Below are 20,272 nucleotides of genomic sequence, written 5' to 3' on the forward strand. Positions count from 1 at the left end.
AGGTCACAGTTTTCCAGTCGGTATGGGTTCCGCGGATATTGTCACGAGACCACAGAGGCGCTGCAGGCAATGTTGTGCTGTTATCAAAGACACTCTTGTCAGACATCTGATGTCATGGCCAATTAACGCGAAGTTTCGATGAACCGTTCTAGCGCATACGTTTTCGTACGACCCACACTGACTTTTGTGGTTATTTCAACCCGTCTTGCTTGGCCTTTAGCACTGACAACACTGCGCAAACGCCACTGCTCTCGCTCGCTAGGTCAACGTCGTCGACAAGTGCGTTGTCCGTGGTGACAGGTATTGCCCGAAATGTGTGGTGCTCTCGGCGAACTCTTGACACTGTGGATCTCTAAATATTAAACTACCTAACGATTTCCGAAAAGGAATACCCGATGCTTCTAGTTAAACTATCATTCCGCGTTGAGTGTCTACTGACTCATGTAGTTCGGTCAAAATCACATACAAGAACTTTTTACACGAATCAAATAGCAACGGTAGGTCCGCCATACCCTACCGTTTTATACGCGATACCACCACTATCTGTATATGTGCATATCGCTGACTCATGACGATGACACACCAGTATATATTCCTCTTATCATTGTTTCTCTTTTCTCAAAGGATCCCTTTAAATTTCCTACGGATGGCATCTAAATATCTCCTAGTCAATGATACTTCCACAGCGGAGCATTTGTGTTGTTACAGTTTCTGTTTAGACATTTTACATTTTCTGTCAACTTCATATTTTAACCGTCTACATTCCCTTTCTGATGCCTTCCTTTATTGCATTTTTATATTTTCTCCTTTCGTCATGTATATTCAACATGTGTGTTACCCAACGATTTCTTGCAATCCGTCTGCTTTTACCTGTTAGATCCTCCGGTGCATACACTAGCTCATCTCTCAAAGCCTATCCATTCGTCCTCTATACAATTCGTTCCCCTTTCTCAGTAAAATGTTGCCTGATACTGTTTCTGTAATCTGAAAAACTTGTAGTTCTTTCAATTTATCCGGCTCTCATCTCCTTAATTTTTTAGCTTTCTGACATTTCTCGAGTTTAAATCTGCCGTTCATAACGAATAAAATACTGTCAGAGGCTACAGCAGCCTCCGGATATGTATTACAGTTGAAGATCTGGTTTCGGAAATCCTGTGTTTACATTATGCCAACGGCCTTGCCGCAGTGGTAACTCCGGTTCCCGTCAGATCACCGAGGTTAGCGCTGTCGGACTGGGCTTGTACTTGGATGGGTGACCATCCGGTGTGTCCTGCCCTTTTGGCAAGCGGGGTGCACTCAGTCCTTGTGAGGCAAACTGAGGAGCTACTTGATTGAGAAGTAGCGGCTCTGGTCCCGTAAACTGACATACGGTCGTGAGAGCGGTGTGCTGACCACATACCCCTCCATATCCACATCCAGTGATGCCTGCGAGCTGACGATGACATGGCGGCCGGTCGGTACCGTTTGGTCTGTTCGGGGGGAGTTTAGTTTAGTTTTTTGTGTTAACATTATAGAATCTATCTGAAGCCATTGAGTGAACCCAGGTGCAGTCCACGTATACATCCTTCTGTCGTTATATTCTAGAGATTAATTATAACTCAACCCATGTTGGTTTAATTCATCTTGATGGATAAAACAACCGTTTTCGGGAACACATTCATTGTCTCTTTTAGATGTACAAGGTTAGTATCAATTCCACAGACAAATTTTCGGGTGTATCTGGCAGGTGCTGTTACTGTGCAGTGAGATCAGAAACATACGATGTCCATTGTCTGGTTACGGAGTAATTTTATGTGAGGGTAAGTGACTTATTCTCTCTGTGGCTGTGTTAAGTTAAAATTATCAACAAAAACAAACGAATCAGTTGTTGTGTACATTCAGACATCTGTAATGACAAGGCCAGAGGAGCAAGTAACCAAACTGGCTAAAAACGTTTAAGATCAGTGCCACATTCAAGGCGACATTCACACGATGAGACTGCAATATTTTTGGAGACATGCTGAATTTTCTGTCGTATTGCCCTGCGGAGGTGTTTGTAAAAAGCAGCTGTTCAAAATGTCGACCTGCATGGTCGTGACAAAGAACGATGGACTATAACATACTTTCCAACAACGAATATTATTGCCTAACTTATTCAACGGCTGCAACCAGCAGCTCTTTAGCAGCTTCCACTAGATTTTCGTAAACGAGCTTCGAGCTCTTATCGTGTGACCGAGTTGGCTGTATAATTAGAAAATTACGATTAGTGTACGAATGCCCAAACTGTATATCAAATGACATTCAAGCATTGAAGATATAGTGTGTCAATGCCTACTACTTGTGGTGTGTCGTAAGGATACGAATTATTTATGTCTTTTGTTGTTGTTGTGGTCTTCAGTCCTGAGACTGGTTTGATGCACCTCTCCATGCTACTCTTGGCTCTGAGCACTATGGGACTCAACTGCTGTGGTCATTAGTCCCATGCTACTCTATCCCGTGCAAGCTTCTTCATCTCCCAGTACTTACTGCAACGTACATCCTTCTGAATCTGCTTAGTGTATTCATCTCTTGGGCTCCCTCTACGACTTTTACCCTCCACGCTGCCCTCCAATGCTAAATTTGTGATCCCTTGATGCCTCAGAACATGTCCTACCAACCGGTCCCTTCTTCTTGTCATGTTGTGCCACAAACTCCTCTTCTCCCCAATTCTATTTAATACCTCCTCATTAGTTATGTGATCTACCCATCTAATCTTCAGCATTCTTCTGTAGCACCACATTTCGAAAGCTTCTATTCTCTTCTTGTCCAAACTATTTATTGTCAATGTTTCACTTCCATACATGGCTACACTCCATACAAATACTTTCAGAAACGACTTTCTCACACTTAAATATATACCCGATGTTAACAAATTTCTCTTCTTCAGAATGCTTTCCTTGCCATTGTCAGTCTACATTTTACATCCTCTCTACTTCGACCATCATCAGTTATTTTGCTCCCCAAATAGCAAAACTCCTTTACTACTTTAAGTGTCTCATTTCCTAATTTAATTCCCTCAGCATCACCCGACTTAATTCGACTACATTCCATTATACTCGTTTTGCTTTTGTTGATGTTCATCTTATATCCTATTTTCCAGACACTGTCCATTCCATTCAACAGCTCTTCCAAGTCCTTTGCTGTCTCTGACAAAATTACAATGTCATCGGCGAACCTCAACGTTTTTATTTCTTCTCCATGAACTTTAATACCTACTCCGAATTTTTCTTTTGTTTCCTTTACTGCTTGGATGGTCTACAAAAACCGTAAGGATATCCTCAAGAAAAACTTTGTTGATGGCTTCTTCAGTTTCTGTTGTAAGATAGTTGCTGACTAACGGAGACCACGAAATCAGTGTATCGTACCACCCCTCACCACACTGTGACGGTTTGGCAGCAGAATTGCTACACGCCAAGTAGGCAGGTAATTTTTTGGTTGACAGGCTCAGTTCCATTGGGAATCCGCTGAAATGTGAAGTCGAATTACTTGTGAACAAAAAGAACATGTATTATTACTATATCTATAACTACATTACACTTCAATTATGTTACTATTACACTTTAATTATGTTAGTAATCATGGAATAATTTTAATTTTACTGTAAATAGCAAGGATCACTCTTATCAATAATCAGTGATGATGTTTACTTGGTCCAATTTTTGTTCTTCCAACTCTGGGACACAATCAAATGGAGCTACAAGTAAGATTCTCTCACAAAAATACACCAAGAGAAGAGACAACACTCAAACGTCTTTGTGCAATTTAGTAACAGAATGGTATTTCAACTACATTCAGATATGCCTGTGATTATCTTTTAATGGCTGATGAATTTAAATCTTTGCCTCTTGTAAAGTCAACGATTCCACAATTAGTCCTTACAATACAACTTTATACCTTTTAGGCAAAAAAATAAATGGCACCTAGGGCTTTTTCCAAAATATACCGGAAGGAATACATAATATTATAAAATTCCTTTGCTAACGAAAATTGGAGACAGATATTTAATGTAGGACAATGAATACGGATTCTTGAATGCCTTAACGACAACTTTGCCAAACGTCTTTGGATCATTGACCGCTTTTGCATACTCTGCGCCGTGTTCCTCGGAGGTAAGGCTAAATCCACTCATGACGCTGAAGTAAACACCGATGACTAAGCAGTAGTCCATGTCCTTCTTCAGCTCCTCGAAGGTGAAGGCCTCTGCCTGCTGTTCCAGTCCCATTCGCCGCAGCAGGCCCACCAGCGTGCTGTGGTACCCGCGCAGCAGGTCCTCCATGTGGTGCCGGTGGACGTCTTCGCTGGCGTTGGCGTACAGGAAGTACAGCAGGTCCGAGGCCGGGGTTGTTACTGATGAACACTGTAATTCCACCAAACAGTCAGTTATTAGGGAAACTCCTAGAGATTGAGGTATTCTCAGATGTAAAGGAGGCCTAATCTTTCTTGTTATTTTCCTGTTTCTTTTATAACTACGTTTCAGGTTCGTCTATGGTCAGTTATTAATCACAAACGTCCAGAGCTGGTTTAAAATGAAGGGTCCTGAAAGGCCACTGAACAGCGTGTAGCCCGTCTATAGGTAAACAGGTGTAAATGGAAGTAGCTGAAGTGGAGTGTGAAGTTGAGAAACAGACATGCGTATCAATTCAGGACAAAGAACGCCTGAACATGTCTCTGGTACCGACTAGCAAAAAATGTACCCAGAGCCGCTTGACATAAAAATTTCAAAACTTTTCCATCATTCACCTCAAAACCAACATGACTTGCATCCCCTTCCCCTGGCAGAAACCCTGAGAACGCTCTTAGTAGTAAGAGCAATTTCCTGCCGATATAGAATTTGGTATCGTACAAAGATACAAAAAACCTGTATGACGTCATTCACGTACGGTGGTGTTACCGACGGAGTGCATAACAACATAATTAAATAACTATCGATAAATCGCAAGACGAAATTCAAATAATATATTGAAACAGCGGCTCAAAATTCGACACCCACAGATGTAGCGGGAAAAATAACTAATCCCGACTCTGAACGCTGGGTAAGTGCCACAATCCTCACAACTTAATCACGCTCAACGCCTCAACAACAGTAAAGCTGGGAAACAGGTCGATCTGAAGTGCGGAACGAACGAAGGCAGCAATGTGCAACTCTGCTCATATAGTGTGAAGTCTTTCACGACCAGATGACGTATCTTCTGGTAAACCTTCCGGGATGTAAGGTCATGGTCCATGAAACTCTTCAGCTCCTAACGTTTCGTCCAGAGCTGCGCTGGACATCTTCGGAGGGGTGTTTCTCCTCCGGCGAGTCTTGCCCACTGACGGGTCGGACGTCTGAGAGCGACTTATATATCGTAGAAAGTGGGCGTGGCCATAGTTACACGTGATATGCTGAGATAATCTTTGTCAAAGATAAGACTTAACTATCGATCGTAATCTCGTCACAGATAAAACTATCTAGCAATTCTGTAGTTCTTCTGTCCAAATATCACTAAGTTTCATAGTCTCTTCTTTCCGATTAAAATTATCCCTATGTTTATATATTTCAATTGCTTCTCTACAAAGCCGTGGGTAATAGTTCGTCGTCGTAGATAAAATTTTTGTTTCGGAAAACTTCACATGATGATTTCCTGACCGAAAAGCGTGTTCTGCTACAGCCGATTTGTCTGTTTTCCCTAATCGGCAAAGACTTCTTTCGTACAACATGCAATGTGTGGTTAAATAAGTAGTAAAAAGGGTGGAAGTAATGTTTATGTTGATCTCTATTCCAATTTTCTGTACAGGTTCTGGAACTCCCGGAACCGAGGTGATGCAAAACTTTTTTTGATGTATGTGCTAATAAGAAAAGCAACGTGTAATTAAGACGGGACGTAAACATATTCTAGTGTAGCAGAACACAGAGTGCCATGGCAGCGAAAATAGTCAGGGATTATGACCCCCACAGACATTGCAATAGGACCGTTTCTTGTACTCGAAGGACGCCCATCAGCATGTCACTGAAATCAACAAGTAATATCACAAAATATAGCTTTTAGTGTGAATTTCATGAAGGGTCTCTAGTCTTACTGATTTTTCTCGAAGAGAATATCACAATATGTTTCCGCTAAAATAAGAAGTTTCAGGAAACTGGAACAATGCTGGACAAGAAAAGCTCTAGATAACCAACACTGTTAACGGAAGATAAATCAACGGATAACGAAAGAATCAATTCAGCTCATCTACGAAAGAATAAAATACAGAAATGCTCAAGAAAATTCAGGAATACAGAAATACAAGTCACTTAGGACTGAAATAAATAGGAAGTGTAAGAAAGTCAAGGTGAAATGCCTACAAGAAAAATGTGAAGAAACTGAAAAATAAATGATTGCCGGATGGAGTTACTCAGTGTATAAAAAAGTTAAAACAGCCATGGGTGAAGTAAAAAGCAAAGGTGATAACATTAAGAGTGCAATGAAGATGCCACTGTTAAATGCAAAGGATATAGCTCATAGGTGGAAAGAGTAAATTGAAGGCTTCTGTGACGGGTAAGACTTGTTTAATGACGTAAGAGAGGAAGAAACAGGAATCGACAGGGAAGAGGTAGGGGATGCAGTATTAGAATCAGAGTCTGAAGGAGGGGTGGAACACTTAAGATCAAATAAACCAATAGGGATAGAAAACATTCCATCATTGGGGGAACTGGCAATAGAATGACTGTTTACGTTGGTATGTAGGATGAATGGAACTGGTTGTATATTATCAGAAGAAGACAACAACAGCAGACCATAGCGAATTTCGGCACTATCACCTTAAAAGCCCATGTATTCAAACTGCAAGACACCCTTGTCTTTGTCAACGGTTAAAATCAACAGTAACAGAACACTCTATTTCCATGGGAAACTCTTTGGGATACTACAGAACAATATTTTAGCATCAGTCTCCAGCTTTTGGGATTCAGTAATCAAAGAATCGGTGGAAATACGTCTTGCCGATTATCTTATACATCGCGATAACGGCTTTTTACTAGATAAAAATTAGAATCCTACAATTAAAATTTTCCAATCACGGAGGATTCTACAGGGTTATTCGACACTCAGGGATTAGATCATCTCTAATTTCCAACACTGACGACAGCAAATGTCATCACGTGAAACATGCGCCGAAAGACGCCAGCACATTTTGCAAGCGCGATATTTGGCACAAGTGTAATGAATGCGCCTGGCCTCTTCTGTAGTTGTCTACTCATCTGAAGATGGCCGGACGTCTCTGTGCTTAAATATTGTCGTAGAATGTCAATGATATCAGGCTGCACACCCGAAAATTGTTATAAGAGGAAATACGCTGGAAAAATTTCGGAAGTTACATTATCCATATAATTCCGAAGAGAGCAAAAGCCAACAAGTGCGAGAGTTATCCTATAATTATCTCCACAGTTAATGTACACAAGCTGCTGACCAAAATAATACACAAAGGAATCGAAAAGAAAATCACTTGAATGATACGTTTGGCTTTAGGAATGATGACGGCAACAGAGAGGCAGTTCTAACATTGTGAGTGAAACTGGATACAAGAATGCAGAAAAATGCGTTCGACATTGTAAAACGATGCAAGATGTTCCAAATCTTGACAAAATTAGGTGTAAGCTATAGGGAAAGACGGGTAATATGCAAGACCCAAGAAGTAACAATAAGACTGGAAGACGAACAAAGTGCTTGGATTAAAACAAATGTGAGCCAGGGGTATACTTTCGCCATACTTTTTCAGGCTATACATCGAACACAGAACGACGGAAACAAAAGGAAGGAACAAGAAACGGTTAAGGCTTCAGGGTGAAAGGACATCAGTGATAAGATTCGCTGATGACATTGTTATCCTCAGTGAAAGTGAAGAATTACAACATGGAATGGATGAACAGTCTAATGACTACAGAATGTGGTTTGAGAGTAAACCAAAGAAAGACGAAAGTAATAAGAAGTGGGAGAAACGGTAAAAGAGAGAAACTTAACATCATGACTGGTGATCACGAAGTAGATGAAGTAAAGGAGTTCTACTACCTAGGCAGAAAAATTACCCAATACGGACAGAGCAAGCATTGGCAAAATATTAATATTAATTTTAATAATTAACAGCCTCAGTTGCACTGTTTGCCTAAAATTTACCTGGGTTTCAGTCGGGATAACCCAACCTTCTTCAGAAGAAGATTGGGTTATCCCGACTGAAACCTAGGATTCTGAGGCTGTTAACTATTAAAATTAAAATTAATATCCACACAGTTGCTGACAGGGCCGCGAAATGTTGAAGATATTTAAATTGGCAAAATAGTCTTTCGTGGCGAAGACAAGCCTTCTAGGATCAAACATAGGTCTTAATTTTAGAAAGAACTTTCTGAGAATGTACATTTGGACCACATTATTCAGTGGTAGTGAGACATGGACAATGAAAACACCAGAACAGAAGAGAATCGAAGCCTTTGAGATGTGGTGCCATGGAAGAATGCTCAAAATTAGATGTACTGAGAAGGTATGGAATAACGGGGTTCTTCGCAGAATCGGCGAGGGAAACAACATATGGGTAATAGTGATAAGAAGAAGGGACAAGAGGACAGGACATCTATTAATACATCAGGGAATAACTTAGATGTTACTAGCGGTAGCTATAGAAGGTAAAACTTGCAGAGGACAGAGATTGGAATACGTTCAGCAAATAGTGGAGGACGTAGGTTACAACTGCTACTCTGACTTGAAAACGTTGAAATGCGGAAGGGTTTCACAGCGGGGAGCATCAAACCAGTCAGAAGATTGATGAGTCAGAGAAAGAGAAAGGCAAGGAAGACAAGAACAAAGAGGGAGCACTAAGACTAAAAGACTAAGAACAAAGTGGTCAGTTTAAAAAGGGTGTAAGAGAAGGATGTAGCCTTTCGACCCTACTGTTCAATCTTTTATAGAAGAAAACTCGCTGCCTGACAAAATAAGACTGAAGCACCAAGAAACATGTCTGTGTAGCTAACAGGTAGAACAGCCACAAGAGTGCGTTAGGGTCCTTCGTGTTCAGTATTCTTACCAGTTCTGGTACGGTATACAGGATGTAACAAAAATGTCGGCACAAATGTCAGGACACATTCCTCATACGTTGACGAATCAGTTATGTTATATGGACATTGGTCTGGATAAGCTTTGTTTCTTTGTTATAACTCAGCTTCTATAACTAATTAATAATCGGAAACAACCACGAACAAAACGTACCAAGATACCAATGAAGGTGTTCAGTATGTCATCTACGGGCTTTGATACATACATCCCAAAACGCCGTCCTAGTGGATCTCGGATGCACTGATGTATCCCTGGAGAAGCGCGTGTAGTTTCGCAGCCTTCCACAACACGGGTACGGAGACTCTGAACTACTGTGCTTCATACACATCTGCTTTCAAGCGGCTTCACAGTTAAAAGTCCAGTGGCCTTAGGTCCGGAGAACGTGGAGGCCAGACCATGGGTCCGGCTATTCCTATTAATTTTGTACTGACACTAGGGTCGTCGTCAACTGCAAGAAGAATTGCCGCCTCCCGCTGGTCACGAGTATCAGGCTTAAATGCCTCATGCTTCCTATGTCCATTATCAGTGCCTTCAAACATTTTCCTGCCCGGCGTCTTCATCCTGGAAATCTTTCCCGGTGCAAACGCTGAGCGCGAGCTCCATCGCCGTGAACTAATCCACACACCAAGTCAGAATCTACCATCTGTGCATTTGTGCAAATTGCAAGTCTGTGATTAACTCTACGTAGTAACTCGTGTGCTTGCAACAGCCGTACTGATAACTGGAATGGTGACGTTACCTTAAACAACCGATGACGTACGTCGCATGGCAACAGTGACAATTAAAACAAAACACTGGCGATTCAGAACGTAACCAGACGTCACCAAGATTCCAAAGCCTAGTTCTTGTTTGTTCCTAGCCAATTTTGATATAACATAATTTCTCTGTCTGCTTATTTGGAATGTGTCCTTTTGTGCCGTTCATGCTTTTAACACCCTCTATAACAATCATAATGGTGTGTGTTATTGTGTGATCACAGAAGGACACGAGCTAGTGATGAATGCTTGCGTTAGATACGTGTGCAATATTCGGTTGTATGATCATATCAGTCCTTCATACTCCCAGCTAGGTTGGATACGCCCACATAAGGCACGCGATCTCCACACGATGTGCTTACTTCATCGATTTCTTAGCCACTGGTGCCCCCAATTCTTATCTTCTCACATTAAACACCTATCATCATTCCACAATCGCAATACCAGATCGGATACGTCTGTCATCTTGGCTGTACCTTTACATAACACAAAATCTTTCTCCGTGTCATTCTCCATCTCAGCCATACGACTATGGAACGCACTCCCCTGTGATCTGCGTCTTATCCAGAACTAATCAACATTCAAGAGGGGACTCAAAACTTACATATTAGGGACGGTATAGCCACCATTGTTGTGCCCCTCCCATCTCATTCTTTCTCCTCTCCATCACAGCTTCGAATTTTACCAATCTTTTTCTCTTCCTCTAACCTATCTACCTCTTACATATCTCTTTCACCCCATTCTATCGTCTTATGTCTCTGCTCGATGAGAATAACTCACAAGCTGCAAGAATATAACGAGAAAATTCCCAACTAACAATGGGACTGACATTCACAAAAGCAAAGTATGTTTACTTTCATATACATAGTCACTATCATTATTATTATTATTATTATTATTATTATCATTATCATTCGTGATTGTTATAATTATTTTTATTGTTACAATTATCATTGTACTACTGTTATAATCTCAATTTTTTTGTTTAACATCAATACTGCATAATACGTTAAATGTCCTTAATGTTATTTAGAAACTGTAACTCGTTCAATCTGAGTATGCCTGGTTAGGTGTAAGAGAGGGCCTGAAGGCCCTAATCTTGCCAGGTAAAATAAATGCATAAATAAATAAATAATAAATAAATAAAATAAGATGTTGTGTACTACTGCGAGACAGCGTTACCAGCACATTCCAGGGTTTGGAAAGTGCTTCATTATAGGTCTCCAATTGACTGTTCGGTGGAATTATTTTGTGGAACATCTGAGGTGTCACAGTGACCTAATGTTGGACTGTGTGTGAACGTGAGGGGAGACATATTCGGTATTAATATTCTGTTCGACCAGGTCTGACCTCCACAAGAAAGGGTCTCCGTATTGAGCACCAAGCATATTGTTACCCTTTCGCATCTGCACCTGCCATCCGAGAACATATGATGGATTCCTTGCAACATTCTGTGTCATGGTGAACTAATGATCGTAGACTAGAAGCTGCCTGACTAGGGGATTACCGTCCAGCACGACCGTCCAGCTCTGGAAAGATGGCGTGGTCGCGAAGTGTGGACTGCTGATCAACAGCGTCGTGTTATGTTGAGCGATTAATCACCATTCTTCACAACCCTGGATGACCGAGGTCGACGAGTATGCCAGCGACCTGGCGTGAAAATTCATTCTTCCATTGTTCTGGGGAAGCAAAGCGGTGTGTGCTCCTGGTGTCATGGTGTGGGGGGCCATTATGACACGGACATTCTGCGTCCTCATTTGTTACCTCTCATACGAAAGCATCGTTGTGCTATACTTCAACAGGACAATGCTCGTCTGCAAAGGACAATTGTCTCTATCAGCAGTCTGAGTGGAGATAATTCAATCGCCAATCCACAGATTTGTCACCATTACAACATGTGTAGTACCAGCCCGAATAACAAAACACCCCTACTGCTTTTAGTGGCTTATTTTCTACCCTAATTTCTTGAGCATCAAATACGACTGCAATCCATTACTTTTGCTTTGTTTTTGTTAATGTTCGCCTTAAACCCCCCCTTTCAACCGCTGTTACAAATCCTTTCTTGTCTCTGACAGAACTATAACGTCGCTGGCAAACAGCACAGTTATTGTATTTTCCCTCTGAACTTTGATTCCCTTTGCAAATTTTTCTTTTTTGTTTTTGTACGACTGGGTTCAAAATGGTTGAAATGGCTCTGAGCACTATGGGATTTAACATCTAAGGTCATCAGTCCCCTAGAGCTTAGAACTACTTAAAACTAACTAACCTAAGGACATCACACACATCCATGCCCGAGGCAGGATTTGAACCTGCGACCGTAGCGGTCGCGCGGTTCCAGACTGTAGCGCCTAGAACCGCTCGGCCACTCCGGCCGGCGGCACGACTTTGACAATGTACAAGATGAGTGACATTGGGGATAAGCCACAAACCTGATCTACTGCCCTCTCATCTCCTGCTTCCATTTCATACCCTTCGACGCTTATAACATCGGTCTGGATTCTAGAAAGAGATTTTCACTCTGCAGCGGAATGTGCGCTGATATAAAACTTCCTGGCAGATTAAAGCTGTGTGCCCGACCGAGACTCGAACTCGGGACCTTTGCCTTTCGCGGGCAAGTGCTCTACCATCTGAGCTATCGAAGCACGACTCACGCCCGGTCCTTACATAGACATGGCTTAGCCACAGCCTGGGGGATGCTTCCAGAATGTTTCCGCTGCAGAGTGAAAATCTCTGTAATTCAATATGGAACTGGCCCACACTTAGTATTTGTTGACAGCTTTCACTCTCGCTGGAATACGTTCAAACAGGGCCGTAAGGTTTCTTGAGGAATAGTAGCTCATTCTTCACTGAGTGCCGCACAGATGAGAGATATCGATGTCGGTCGATGAGGCCTGGCACAAAGCCGGCGTTCCAAAATATCCCAAAGGTGTTTTATAGGATTCAGGAAAGGACTCTATGCAGGCTAGTCCATTACAGGGATGTTATTGTTTTGTAACCACTCCGCCACAAGCCGCGGATTATGAACAGGTGCTCGATCGTGTTGAAAGATGCAATCGCCATCCCCGAATTGCTCTTCAACAGTGGGAAGCAAGAAGGTGCTTCAAACATCAATGTAGGTCTGTGCTGTGATAATGCCACGCAAAGCAACAATGGGTGCGAGTCCCCTCCATGAAACACACGACCACACCATAACATCACAGCCTCCAAATTTTACTGTTGGCGCTTGGCATTCGCCATACCCACACCCTGCCATTGGATCGCCACGTTGTGTACCGTGATTCGTAACTTCACACAACCTTTCTCCACTGTTCAATTGTCCAATGTTTACGCTCCTTACACCAAGCGAGGCCTCGTTTGGCATTTACCGTCGTGTGTTTGTGTGAATTCTTAAGGGACCATACTGCTAAGGTCATCGGTCCCTAGACTTACACACCACTTAATCCAACTTAAGCGAACTTATGCTAAGGACATCACACACACCCATCCACGAGGGAGGACACGAACCTCCGGCGGGAGGGGCCGCGCAATCCGCAAGGCCACTCCGCGCGGCTTACCAGCGTGATGTGTGGCTTATGAGCAGCCGCTCGACCATGAAATCGAAGTTTTCTCACCTCCCTGTCACAGTACTTGCAGTGCATCCTGATGCAGTTTGGAATTCCTGTGTGACAGTCTGGATACATGTGTGCCTATTTCACTTTATGACCCTCTTCAACACTCGGCAGTCTGTCAGTCAGACGAGGTCGGCCTGTACACTTTTTTTCTGTACGTGTCCGTTCGCTATCACATCAGAACAGTGGACATAGGGATGTTTAGGTGTGTACAGACGTATGACACAAGTGACGCCATATCACTTGACCATATTCGAAGTCCGTGAGTTCCACAGAGAGCCCCATTATGCTCTCACGAAGTCTAATGACTACTGAGGTCGCTGATATGGAGTGCCTGGCATTGGGTGGCAGCACAAAGCACCTAATATGAAAAACATATGTTTTTTGGGTGTATCGTGCACACCAGGTGGAATAGTTTTGTCATGGCTGCTTCTACAAAGAATAGCAGCAGTTCTGACTGAAAGTCGTCTACTCGAATACCTTATTTCATCTTAGGTCTTTCAGTGCTGTATCAAATTCTTCTCCCATTACCACATATCTCATCCGATCTTTACCTACTTCCTCTTCCTATTTATAATCTTGACTTCAGTTCCATATCCCTCTGTATCTTCTTTCCAGCTTCATAACTTGCTATGGTTTTTCAGTGTAACCTGCTGGTATTCTTACAGCTGCTCCTCTTCTCTCCAAAGTCTTCTTTAATTTTTCTGTAGGAGGTATCTATTTTCCCCTAGTTGTAGACGTTTGTGTTTTCTTTCTTTATTTGATGCAGCTTTACATTGTCTCCTTTCATCGATTAAATTCAAAGTCTTCTTTGATAATCAGGGATTTATACTAGGATATGTCTTTTTGCCTCTTTGATCCTGAGCTGCGTTCATGTTTTCAACGGTTTTCCGCAAAACAGGGAAGAAGAAGGATAGGAGAAAATTATGAAAATCTTCTCTTTAATTGTAAATCTAAGATTAGGACTAAAAATAATGTATTCATTAATGTTCACAGTAATCGTGTGCACATATCCTGTAAGTTGAATCGTTTCATATCGTTTCAACAATAGAATCGTTAACATGATCTGTGGAACATTTAACTGACTATTTAAGTAACTCTCAAATATACTCATTCGACTTTCACTGTATTTCTTTCCCGTGTTTCAGTAAACCGTTGATTTATGCTTGCTTTGAAACTCTCAACACGCTATCGTTCTGTCAACTTATCCAGGTTCCCTCTCCCATTTCCTACTTCTCGCGCATTCTTCACTGTTTATCTACAGTTCATAACCAACAAATTGTAGTCGGTGTCCACATCTGCCCATGGAAGGTTCTTACTGTTTGAAATATTATTCGGAAATGTTTGTCTTATTATTACACAATCAGTCTAAAACTTCAAGTCTGTTCATTAATTGCGGTGCTAGTTCACCTATAAACGTTTAAAACTATATAGTGGATGTTGCCTGTTAGTCTGTGTTGGCTGTAATAATGCGTTCAATATGCTAGTTATCTGCATTCCTATTTTCTTATTCAGTATTGAACACACTACTGCATTACCTCTATTTCATTTCATACTTATAACTGTGTATACGCCTGGCTAGAAATCCTATTAATACTGTCACCAAACTTCACTGAACCCCATGATATTTAACTTCAGTCTTTCCAGTCCCCTCGTAAGGACCTAAAATTCCAGACTCTGATCCGTAGAATGCCAGCATTGCTTTTCCGATTGAGGCAAGAAAATATAGTCAATGTTAGTGACTGAATTAGAGAAAGCTACTGATTTGGAGAGATAACGCTCCTTTCACCACGGCAAATTAAACAGTTTGTAGTGTTACATGAATGGGCTATCGTTTAAATTCTGATATCATCAAATGGTTCAAATGGCTCTGAGCACTATGGGACTTAACTTCTAAGGTCATCAGTCACCTAGAACTTAGAACTACTTAAATCTAACCAACCTAAAGACATCACCTACATCCATGCCCGAGGCAAGATTCGAACCTGCGACCGTAGTGGTCATGCAGTTCCAGACTATAGCGCTTAGAACCGCTCGGCCACCCCGGACGGCGTGTTATCATCACTTTTTATTGGGGTCATAACGTTGGACGGCGAGAGATGGAGCACACCTTTACAACGGTGCAAGTACTGGGCTTTTCACTTGCGACTATATCATGCATATACCACAAAAACCACATGTCGTCGGAACCCATTCCCCCGTGTGTCAGTTATAGTTGACACAGATCGCCAGCAAATACAGCAGAGACAGGCTACAAAGCAGCAATGTATCGCCATTTCAGTGGTGTAGAACGATAGTCACGTGACTCGAGAAGCTAAATGAGCACACTTTTGTTCAAAGTAGTATTCCTCAAACCAGACTAACACATACATCCAGAACCACAGATTGGCTGTAGGGGGAAATTGCTAAACCAAATACAAGCACCTCTAATACATTGATAGGCACGGGAGCAGGAATGTCACTGCTGAGCGCTCTAAATATCGACAACGTTTGTCAGAATTGATCAGTCGCGGTACACGTTGGTATACGCCTGCGGGCCTATTAGATTGCGTGGAAAACTACATGTGGCAAAACATACTGCTTACAAACAAGCCACTTTTCAGAGAGGTACTGAAAGTTATATCTAGCGGGGGATTTTTCATCATGTGGCAATGTTCCTTGATAGTTCTTCCACCATTTCATTCAGGCGAATGAAGCTGGCACCCACTGTCCAATGGTACGCTTAAATTTTTGTTCTAATCGCAATACAACAATACACACAATACACCACAGCATTGTTCCTGGTACTGATTGACTGGTTTGAGAAACACGGCTTGAACATGAGAATTCATGTCTCGTGCCCGAAGTCTTGATAATTTCTGTTCTGTAGAGCTCACTTGGGACCATTAGACTAGATGTGAATGCTTTGGACTCAGCTGCAACTCATCCCACATCTCTCAGTGCCTAGTGGAGTTTACGTCACGACGGATTGTCTCCGTTCATCGGTGTTAATCGAGGCGTAACGTCCTTGCTAAGAAGTTTTCAGTAATTCAGTTGCTCCTGAGTGTAACTATGTTGCTCATGTTTTCAAAGGTGTGTAACACATTGTTGGATATTATGTCTGTCCCTTATGCAAAACACTGTTTTTTCATATAGACACAAGTAGGTGCTCGCACCAAAGTGCCAATTTATAGTGGGTTCCTCCATTAATTTCTACCAAACGGGATAACACTGCTCTTTGTTATGGTTTACTGTGAGGTAATCTGAGTGATACTATCACCGCAATAATACACCGTCTGTGGTTGATCATTTTCCATTCCTGAAAGGATGAATACCCTATATAATAACTATATTATGAGCTACATTTTTAAAAATAGTTGTACATAGCCAATCCTTTTCTATAGACCTAAAACAAATTAACGTGTCCTCCAATCCCATCCATATATTGCCAGTATCTGCATGACTTTTAAGTAGTAAGCTTTTTGTTGTCGCCATCACGTTCATTTCAGAAGTGCAATTGGGCTGAATCTCATTAATCGTGAAATCAACACCTACCACACTTTTAGTTTCGTGAAGTACACTAGTCTAGATTAAGAGAGCGGGTTGATATTTTCTTGATATCTGAATGGACATTTCAACAAACGTTCTGAGAATGTAAGTAACTCTAACAGCAAACCCATCAATATGTAACACATACAGCAGTCTCTATCGTTCTGCTCTAGGGACCTCCTGAAATTAATTTTACGCACAAAGTGAGTCTCCACCAAGATGACATAATGATTCTGCTCCTCGGGGAAGTTGTTATCAGTCGAATACCTTGACAACTATCCCGTGTGGATAAATGTACAGTAGCAGTAGTTGGTATCATACTGAATTAGAATAGCTAAAACTACTGAATCCACTCTACCCATGTAGAAAAAAAAATTCACCAATGTACTGAAGAGAACATGTATTTTCACCACAATTTCAAGTCAAATATTTTATGATATGTTCTACCCTCATACTTGCAGGAATAAAGTACAATATGCGGTTAGTAGAATGAATATTGATACTGCTGAAAAAGGAAAGTTAATCCTTACCTGAAAATCAACTAGCCGGACTTCTGAAACTTCTCCGTTCATATATTTAAACATCATGTTGTTCTTCCAGCAATCACCATGAGTCAATACCGGAAGCTTTGTTCGCGCCTTGATCTGTTCCATCCTTTCATATGAAACATCGAGGAAGCATTCAGCCAATGTCCTGTATCTTTCTGAATATTCTTCATAGCCAGGACATTTGTCTAACTCATTCGCTAGTGCTTTGAAGAACTGTATGCTTGTAGATGCCATTACCTGCCGAAAGTTTTTCTCTGTGAATATGTGAATGCAAAACTTGTCCTTGTAGTGGGGCTGTTTGCTGAGTAGATAGACTGAAGCGGCGTGCAGCCGAGCGTATGCCCGTAGCGCGACTGCACAGTGTTTGAGGTCTAGCGGTTGGCCAGCCTGAGCCAGCCTGAAGCCAGCCGTTGACAGGTCCTCCATCACGAGGAAAGCCGCGGGCTGCCGTCCCCATTGGTAGCACTTGGCTGCCAACGGCCGGAACTCGTCACCTTCAAGTGTTGCCAACTGCTCATAGAGTTGTGGCATCACATCGCACAGCATCTCTGCCTCAGTCTTAAACACATCTAACTTTTCTGTCACAGCATTAAGTTCACCAGACCCAAGAGCGGTTTTCACTATTAGGGTTTTCTTGTGTATCTCTCCATTGCCTTCATATCTCAGACAGGCAGTCACTCTGAACATTAAGCTTAAATAGCCATGGCCTTCAGCATTTGCATAGTGTACACTTAAGGAATCCACTGTAATTTTCTTACGTTCTGCAGTCTTCAAAGCAGATTCTATGAAATCGTGATTTATCCATGAAGGTGGCGGAACTCGTGTATCAGTCGATAATTCCATGACGCTAATCTGCCTCAAAACCAAATCTGTGGAGAGAGAAAATACGCAGATTCTGAAAACGATGAATGATACATATTATATCATCTTTAATCCTCTGGTCTCTCTCTCTCTCTCTCTCTCTCTCTCTCTCTCTCTCTCTCTGTGTGTGTGTGTGTGTGTGTGTGTGTGTGTGTGTGTGTGTGTGTGTCTGTCTGTCTTTCTCTCTCTCTCTCTCTCTCTCTCTCTCTCTGTGTGTGTGTGTGTGGGTCTGTCTGTCTTTCTCTCTTCAGACACACACACACACACACACACACACAAACGAAAAACATTCTCTCCCACATACATCATATAGCTAGCTTGAATTAGGAAAACGTATATTGTTTTATTCATACCACTCAACTGGAACTAGCAAAAATCATTGTTGTTAGTATTGCTTTGACTGAGTATTATAATTACTCCTTTATGATGCTATGGCTGATGGCTGATGGTGATGTTGAACTGACGCAATTATACTGCGGATGAGCCGTTAGTGACGTGCATATGCCAGTTGGACACAGAAAGAGGTATTGTGTACAGAGGCAGAAAGTAATATGACAATGAAAACCGATATGGGACCAACAAATTATTTTATAACCACTTCTATGTGTGAGTCAGCATACATTAATGAGAGAGCATGTTCACTTGATGATATTTCTAAAAGTAGTGTTATGTATTGATGTATGTGAGTGAAATACGTTGTAGCGACCTGGAGCAGCGAGTTGAAGCCTGCCGTGACAGTACTCATTGTTTTCAGGTACCATACTTCAAATGTGTCTGTCAGTCTCTGATGGGTCTACGATGTATGATAGATCATACAGGTGGAAAGTAACTTGTTTGTCCTTCAAACATGGTTCAAATGGCTCTGACCACTATGGGACTTAACATTTGAGGTCATCAGTCTCCTAGACTTAGAACTACTTAAACCTAACTAACCTAAGGACATCACACACATCCATGCGTAGGGCAAGATTCGAACCTGCTACCGTAGCAGCAGGGCGGTTCCAGACTGAAGGGCCTAGAACCGCTCGGCCACAACGGCCGGATTGTCCTTCAAAAGTACTCATTATATCTAAGAGTATAAAAGACACCTGCCTCACCTTGTGTTTTCCACAGCGATAGCAAGACTATATCTGCTGGGACTGAGGTATGTGAATAGAAATTCTTATTCGGACATGTTGTAGATGTTGTTAATAGCTCAGCTCGAATATAAGGTATTTAAGTGTCTTGTTCCTTAAGAACGGTTTCAACACACCAGGATTCAGTATGGTTCATCAGCTTTTCAAGTCCATTAAAATGGCCACGTTTAAACCTGGACCTTATGACGCCATACAACTCATTATGGAGAATAATGAAGTCTCTTGTGGCTCCATGTTGGTATAGTAACAGTGTACAGGAAGTTTCTGGAGATGTAACACGTGAAGTGCTGCACCAGATGTCAAGGGCGACATTAAATATGGCGATAACATAGATTATTTATGAAAACCTGTATCCATAGAAAGGTAGATATCAAGCATGTTTGTGCATCCGTACGACAAGGATGACATTAAACACAAAACTATCTGAGATTATCAATGAAAAACTGTACCTATAAAAGCGTATGCATCAGTCATGTCTATCCACCCACAACTCACATTGCGCCATCCCCACATTCACTGAATCTTAACGGATTACACATTTGACATATAAATAAATAATGCTCCGTAAACGTATTAATATAGTTTAATGTCCCAAATCTGGGCTAAAAAAATAAACAAACGTTTGCAAACAGTACAGTGAAATTTGTGTAACATTTACAAAAAAATTTGTTGAAGCAACGCATATGCCAAGTATGCTTAGTGCATTTTCAGCAATGTAGATCAGAAGAACCGGTGGGTAGTGAAAGCACAGCTTAATAC

General features: G+C 41.7%; 1 protein-coding gene and 1 long non-coding RNA gene across 3 annotated transcripts in view; one reads left to right on the plus strand and one right to left on the minus strand.

Annotated features, from left to right (window-relative positions):
• Positions 1-20,272, plus strand: part of LOC126324201 (uncharacterized) — a 167,734-nt gene that overhangs the window by 21,067 nt on the left and 126,395 nt on the right. Inside the window, exon 2 of the long non-coding RNA XR_007559841.1 lies at positions 4,209-4,285. This is a non-coding gene — a long non-coding RNA (uncharacterized LOC126324201). The remainder of the gene's footprint in view (positions 1-4,208; positions 4,286-20,272) is intronic.
• Positions 3,443-20,272, minus strand: part of LOC126324164 (uncharacterized) — a 28,272-nt gene continuing 11,442 nt past the window's right edge. For both annotated transcript variants that reach the window (XM_049994940.1, XM_049994941.1), the window contains exons 2-3: positions 17,499-18,385; positions 3,443-4,375 (exon numbers count right to left, since the gene is read on the minus strand). In XM_049994940.1, the coding sequence (XP_049850897.1) occupies positions 3,980-4,375; positions 17,499-18,359 (1,257 nt within the window). In that variant the 5' untranslated portion in view covers positions 18,360-18,385 and the 3' untranslated portion in view covers positions 3,443-3,979. The remainder of the gene's footprint in view (positions 4,376-17,498; positions 18,386-20,272) is intronic.

The sequence above is a fragment of the Schistocerca gregaria genome, chromosome 2 (assembly GCF_023897955.1).
Source record: "Schistocerca gregaria isolate iqSchGreg1 chromosome 2, iqSchGreg1.2, whole genome shotgun sequence".
Taxonomy (NCBI): Eukaryota; Metazoa; Arthropoda; class Insecta; order Orthoptera; family Acrididae; genus Schistocerca; species Schistocerca gregaria.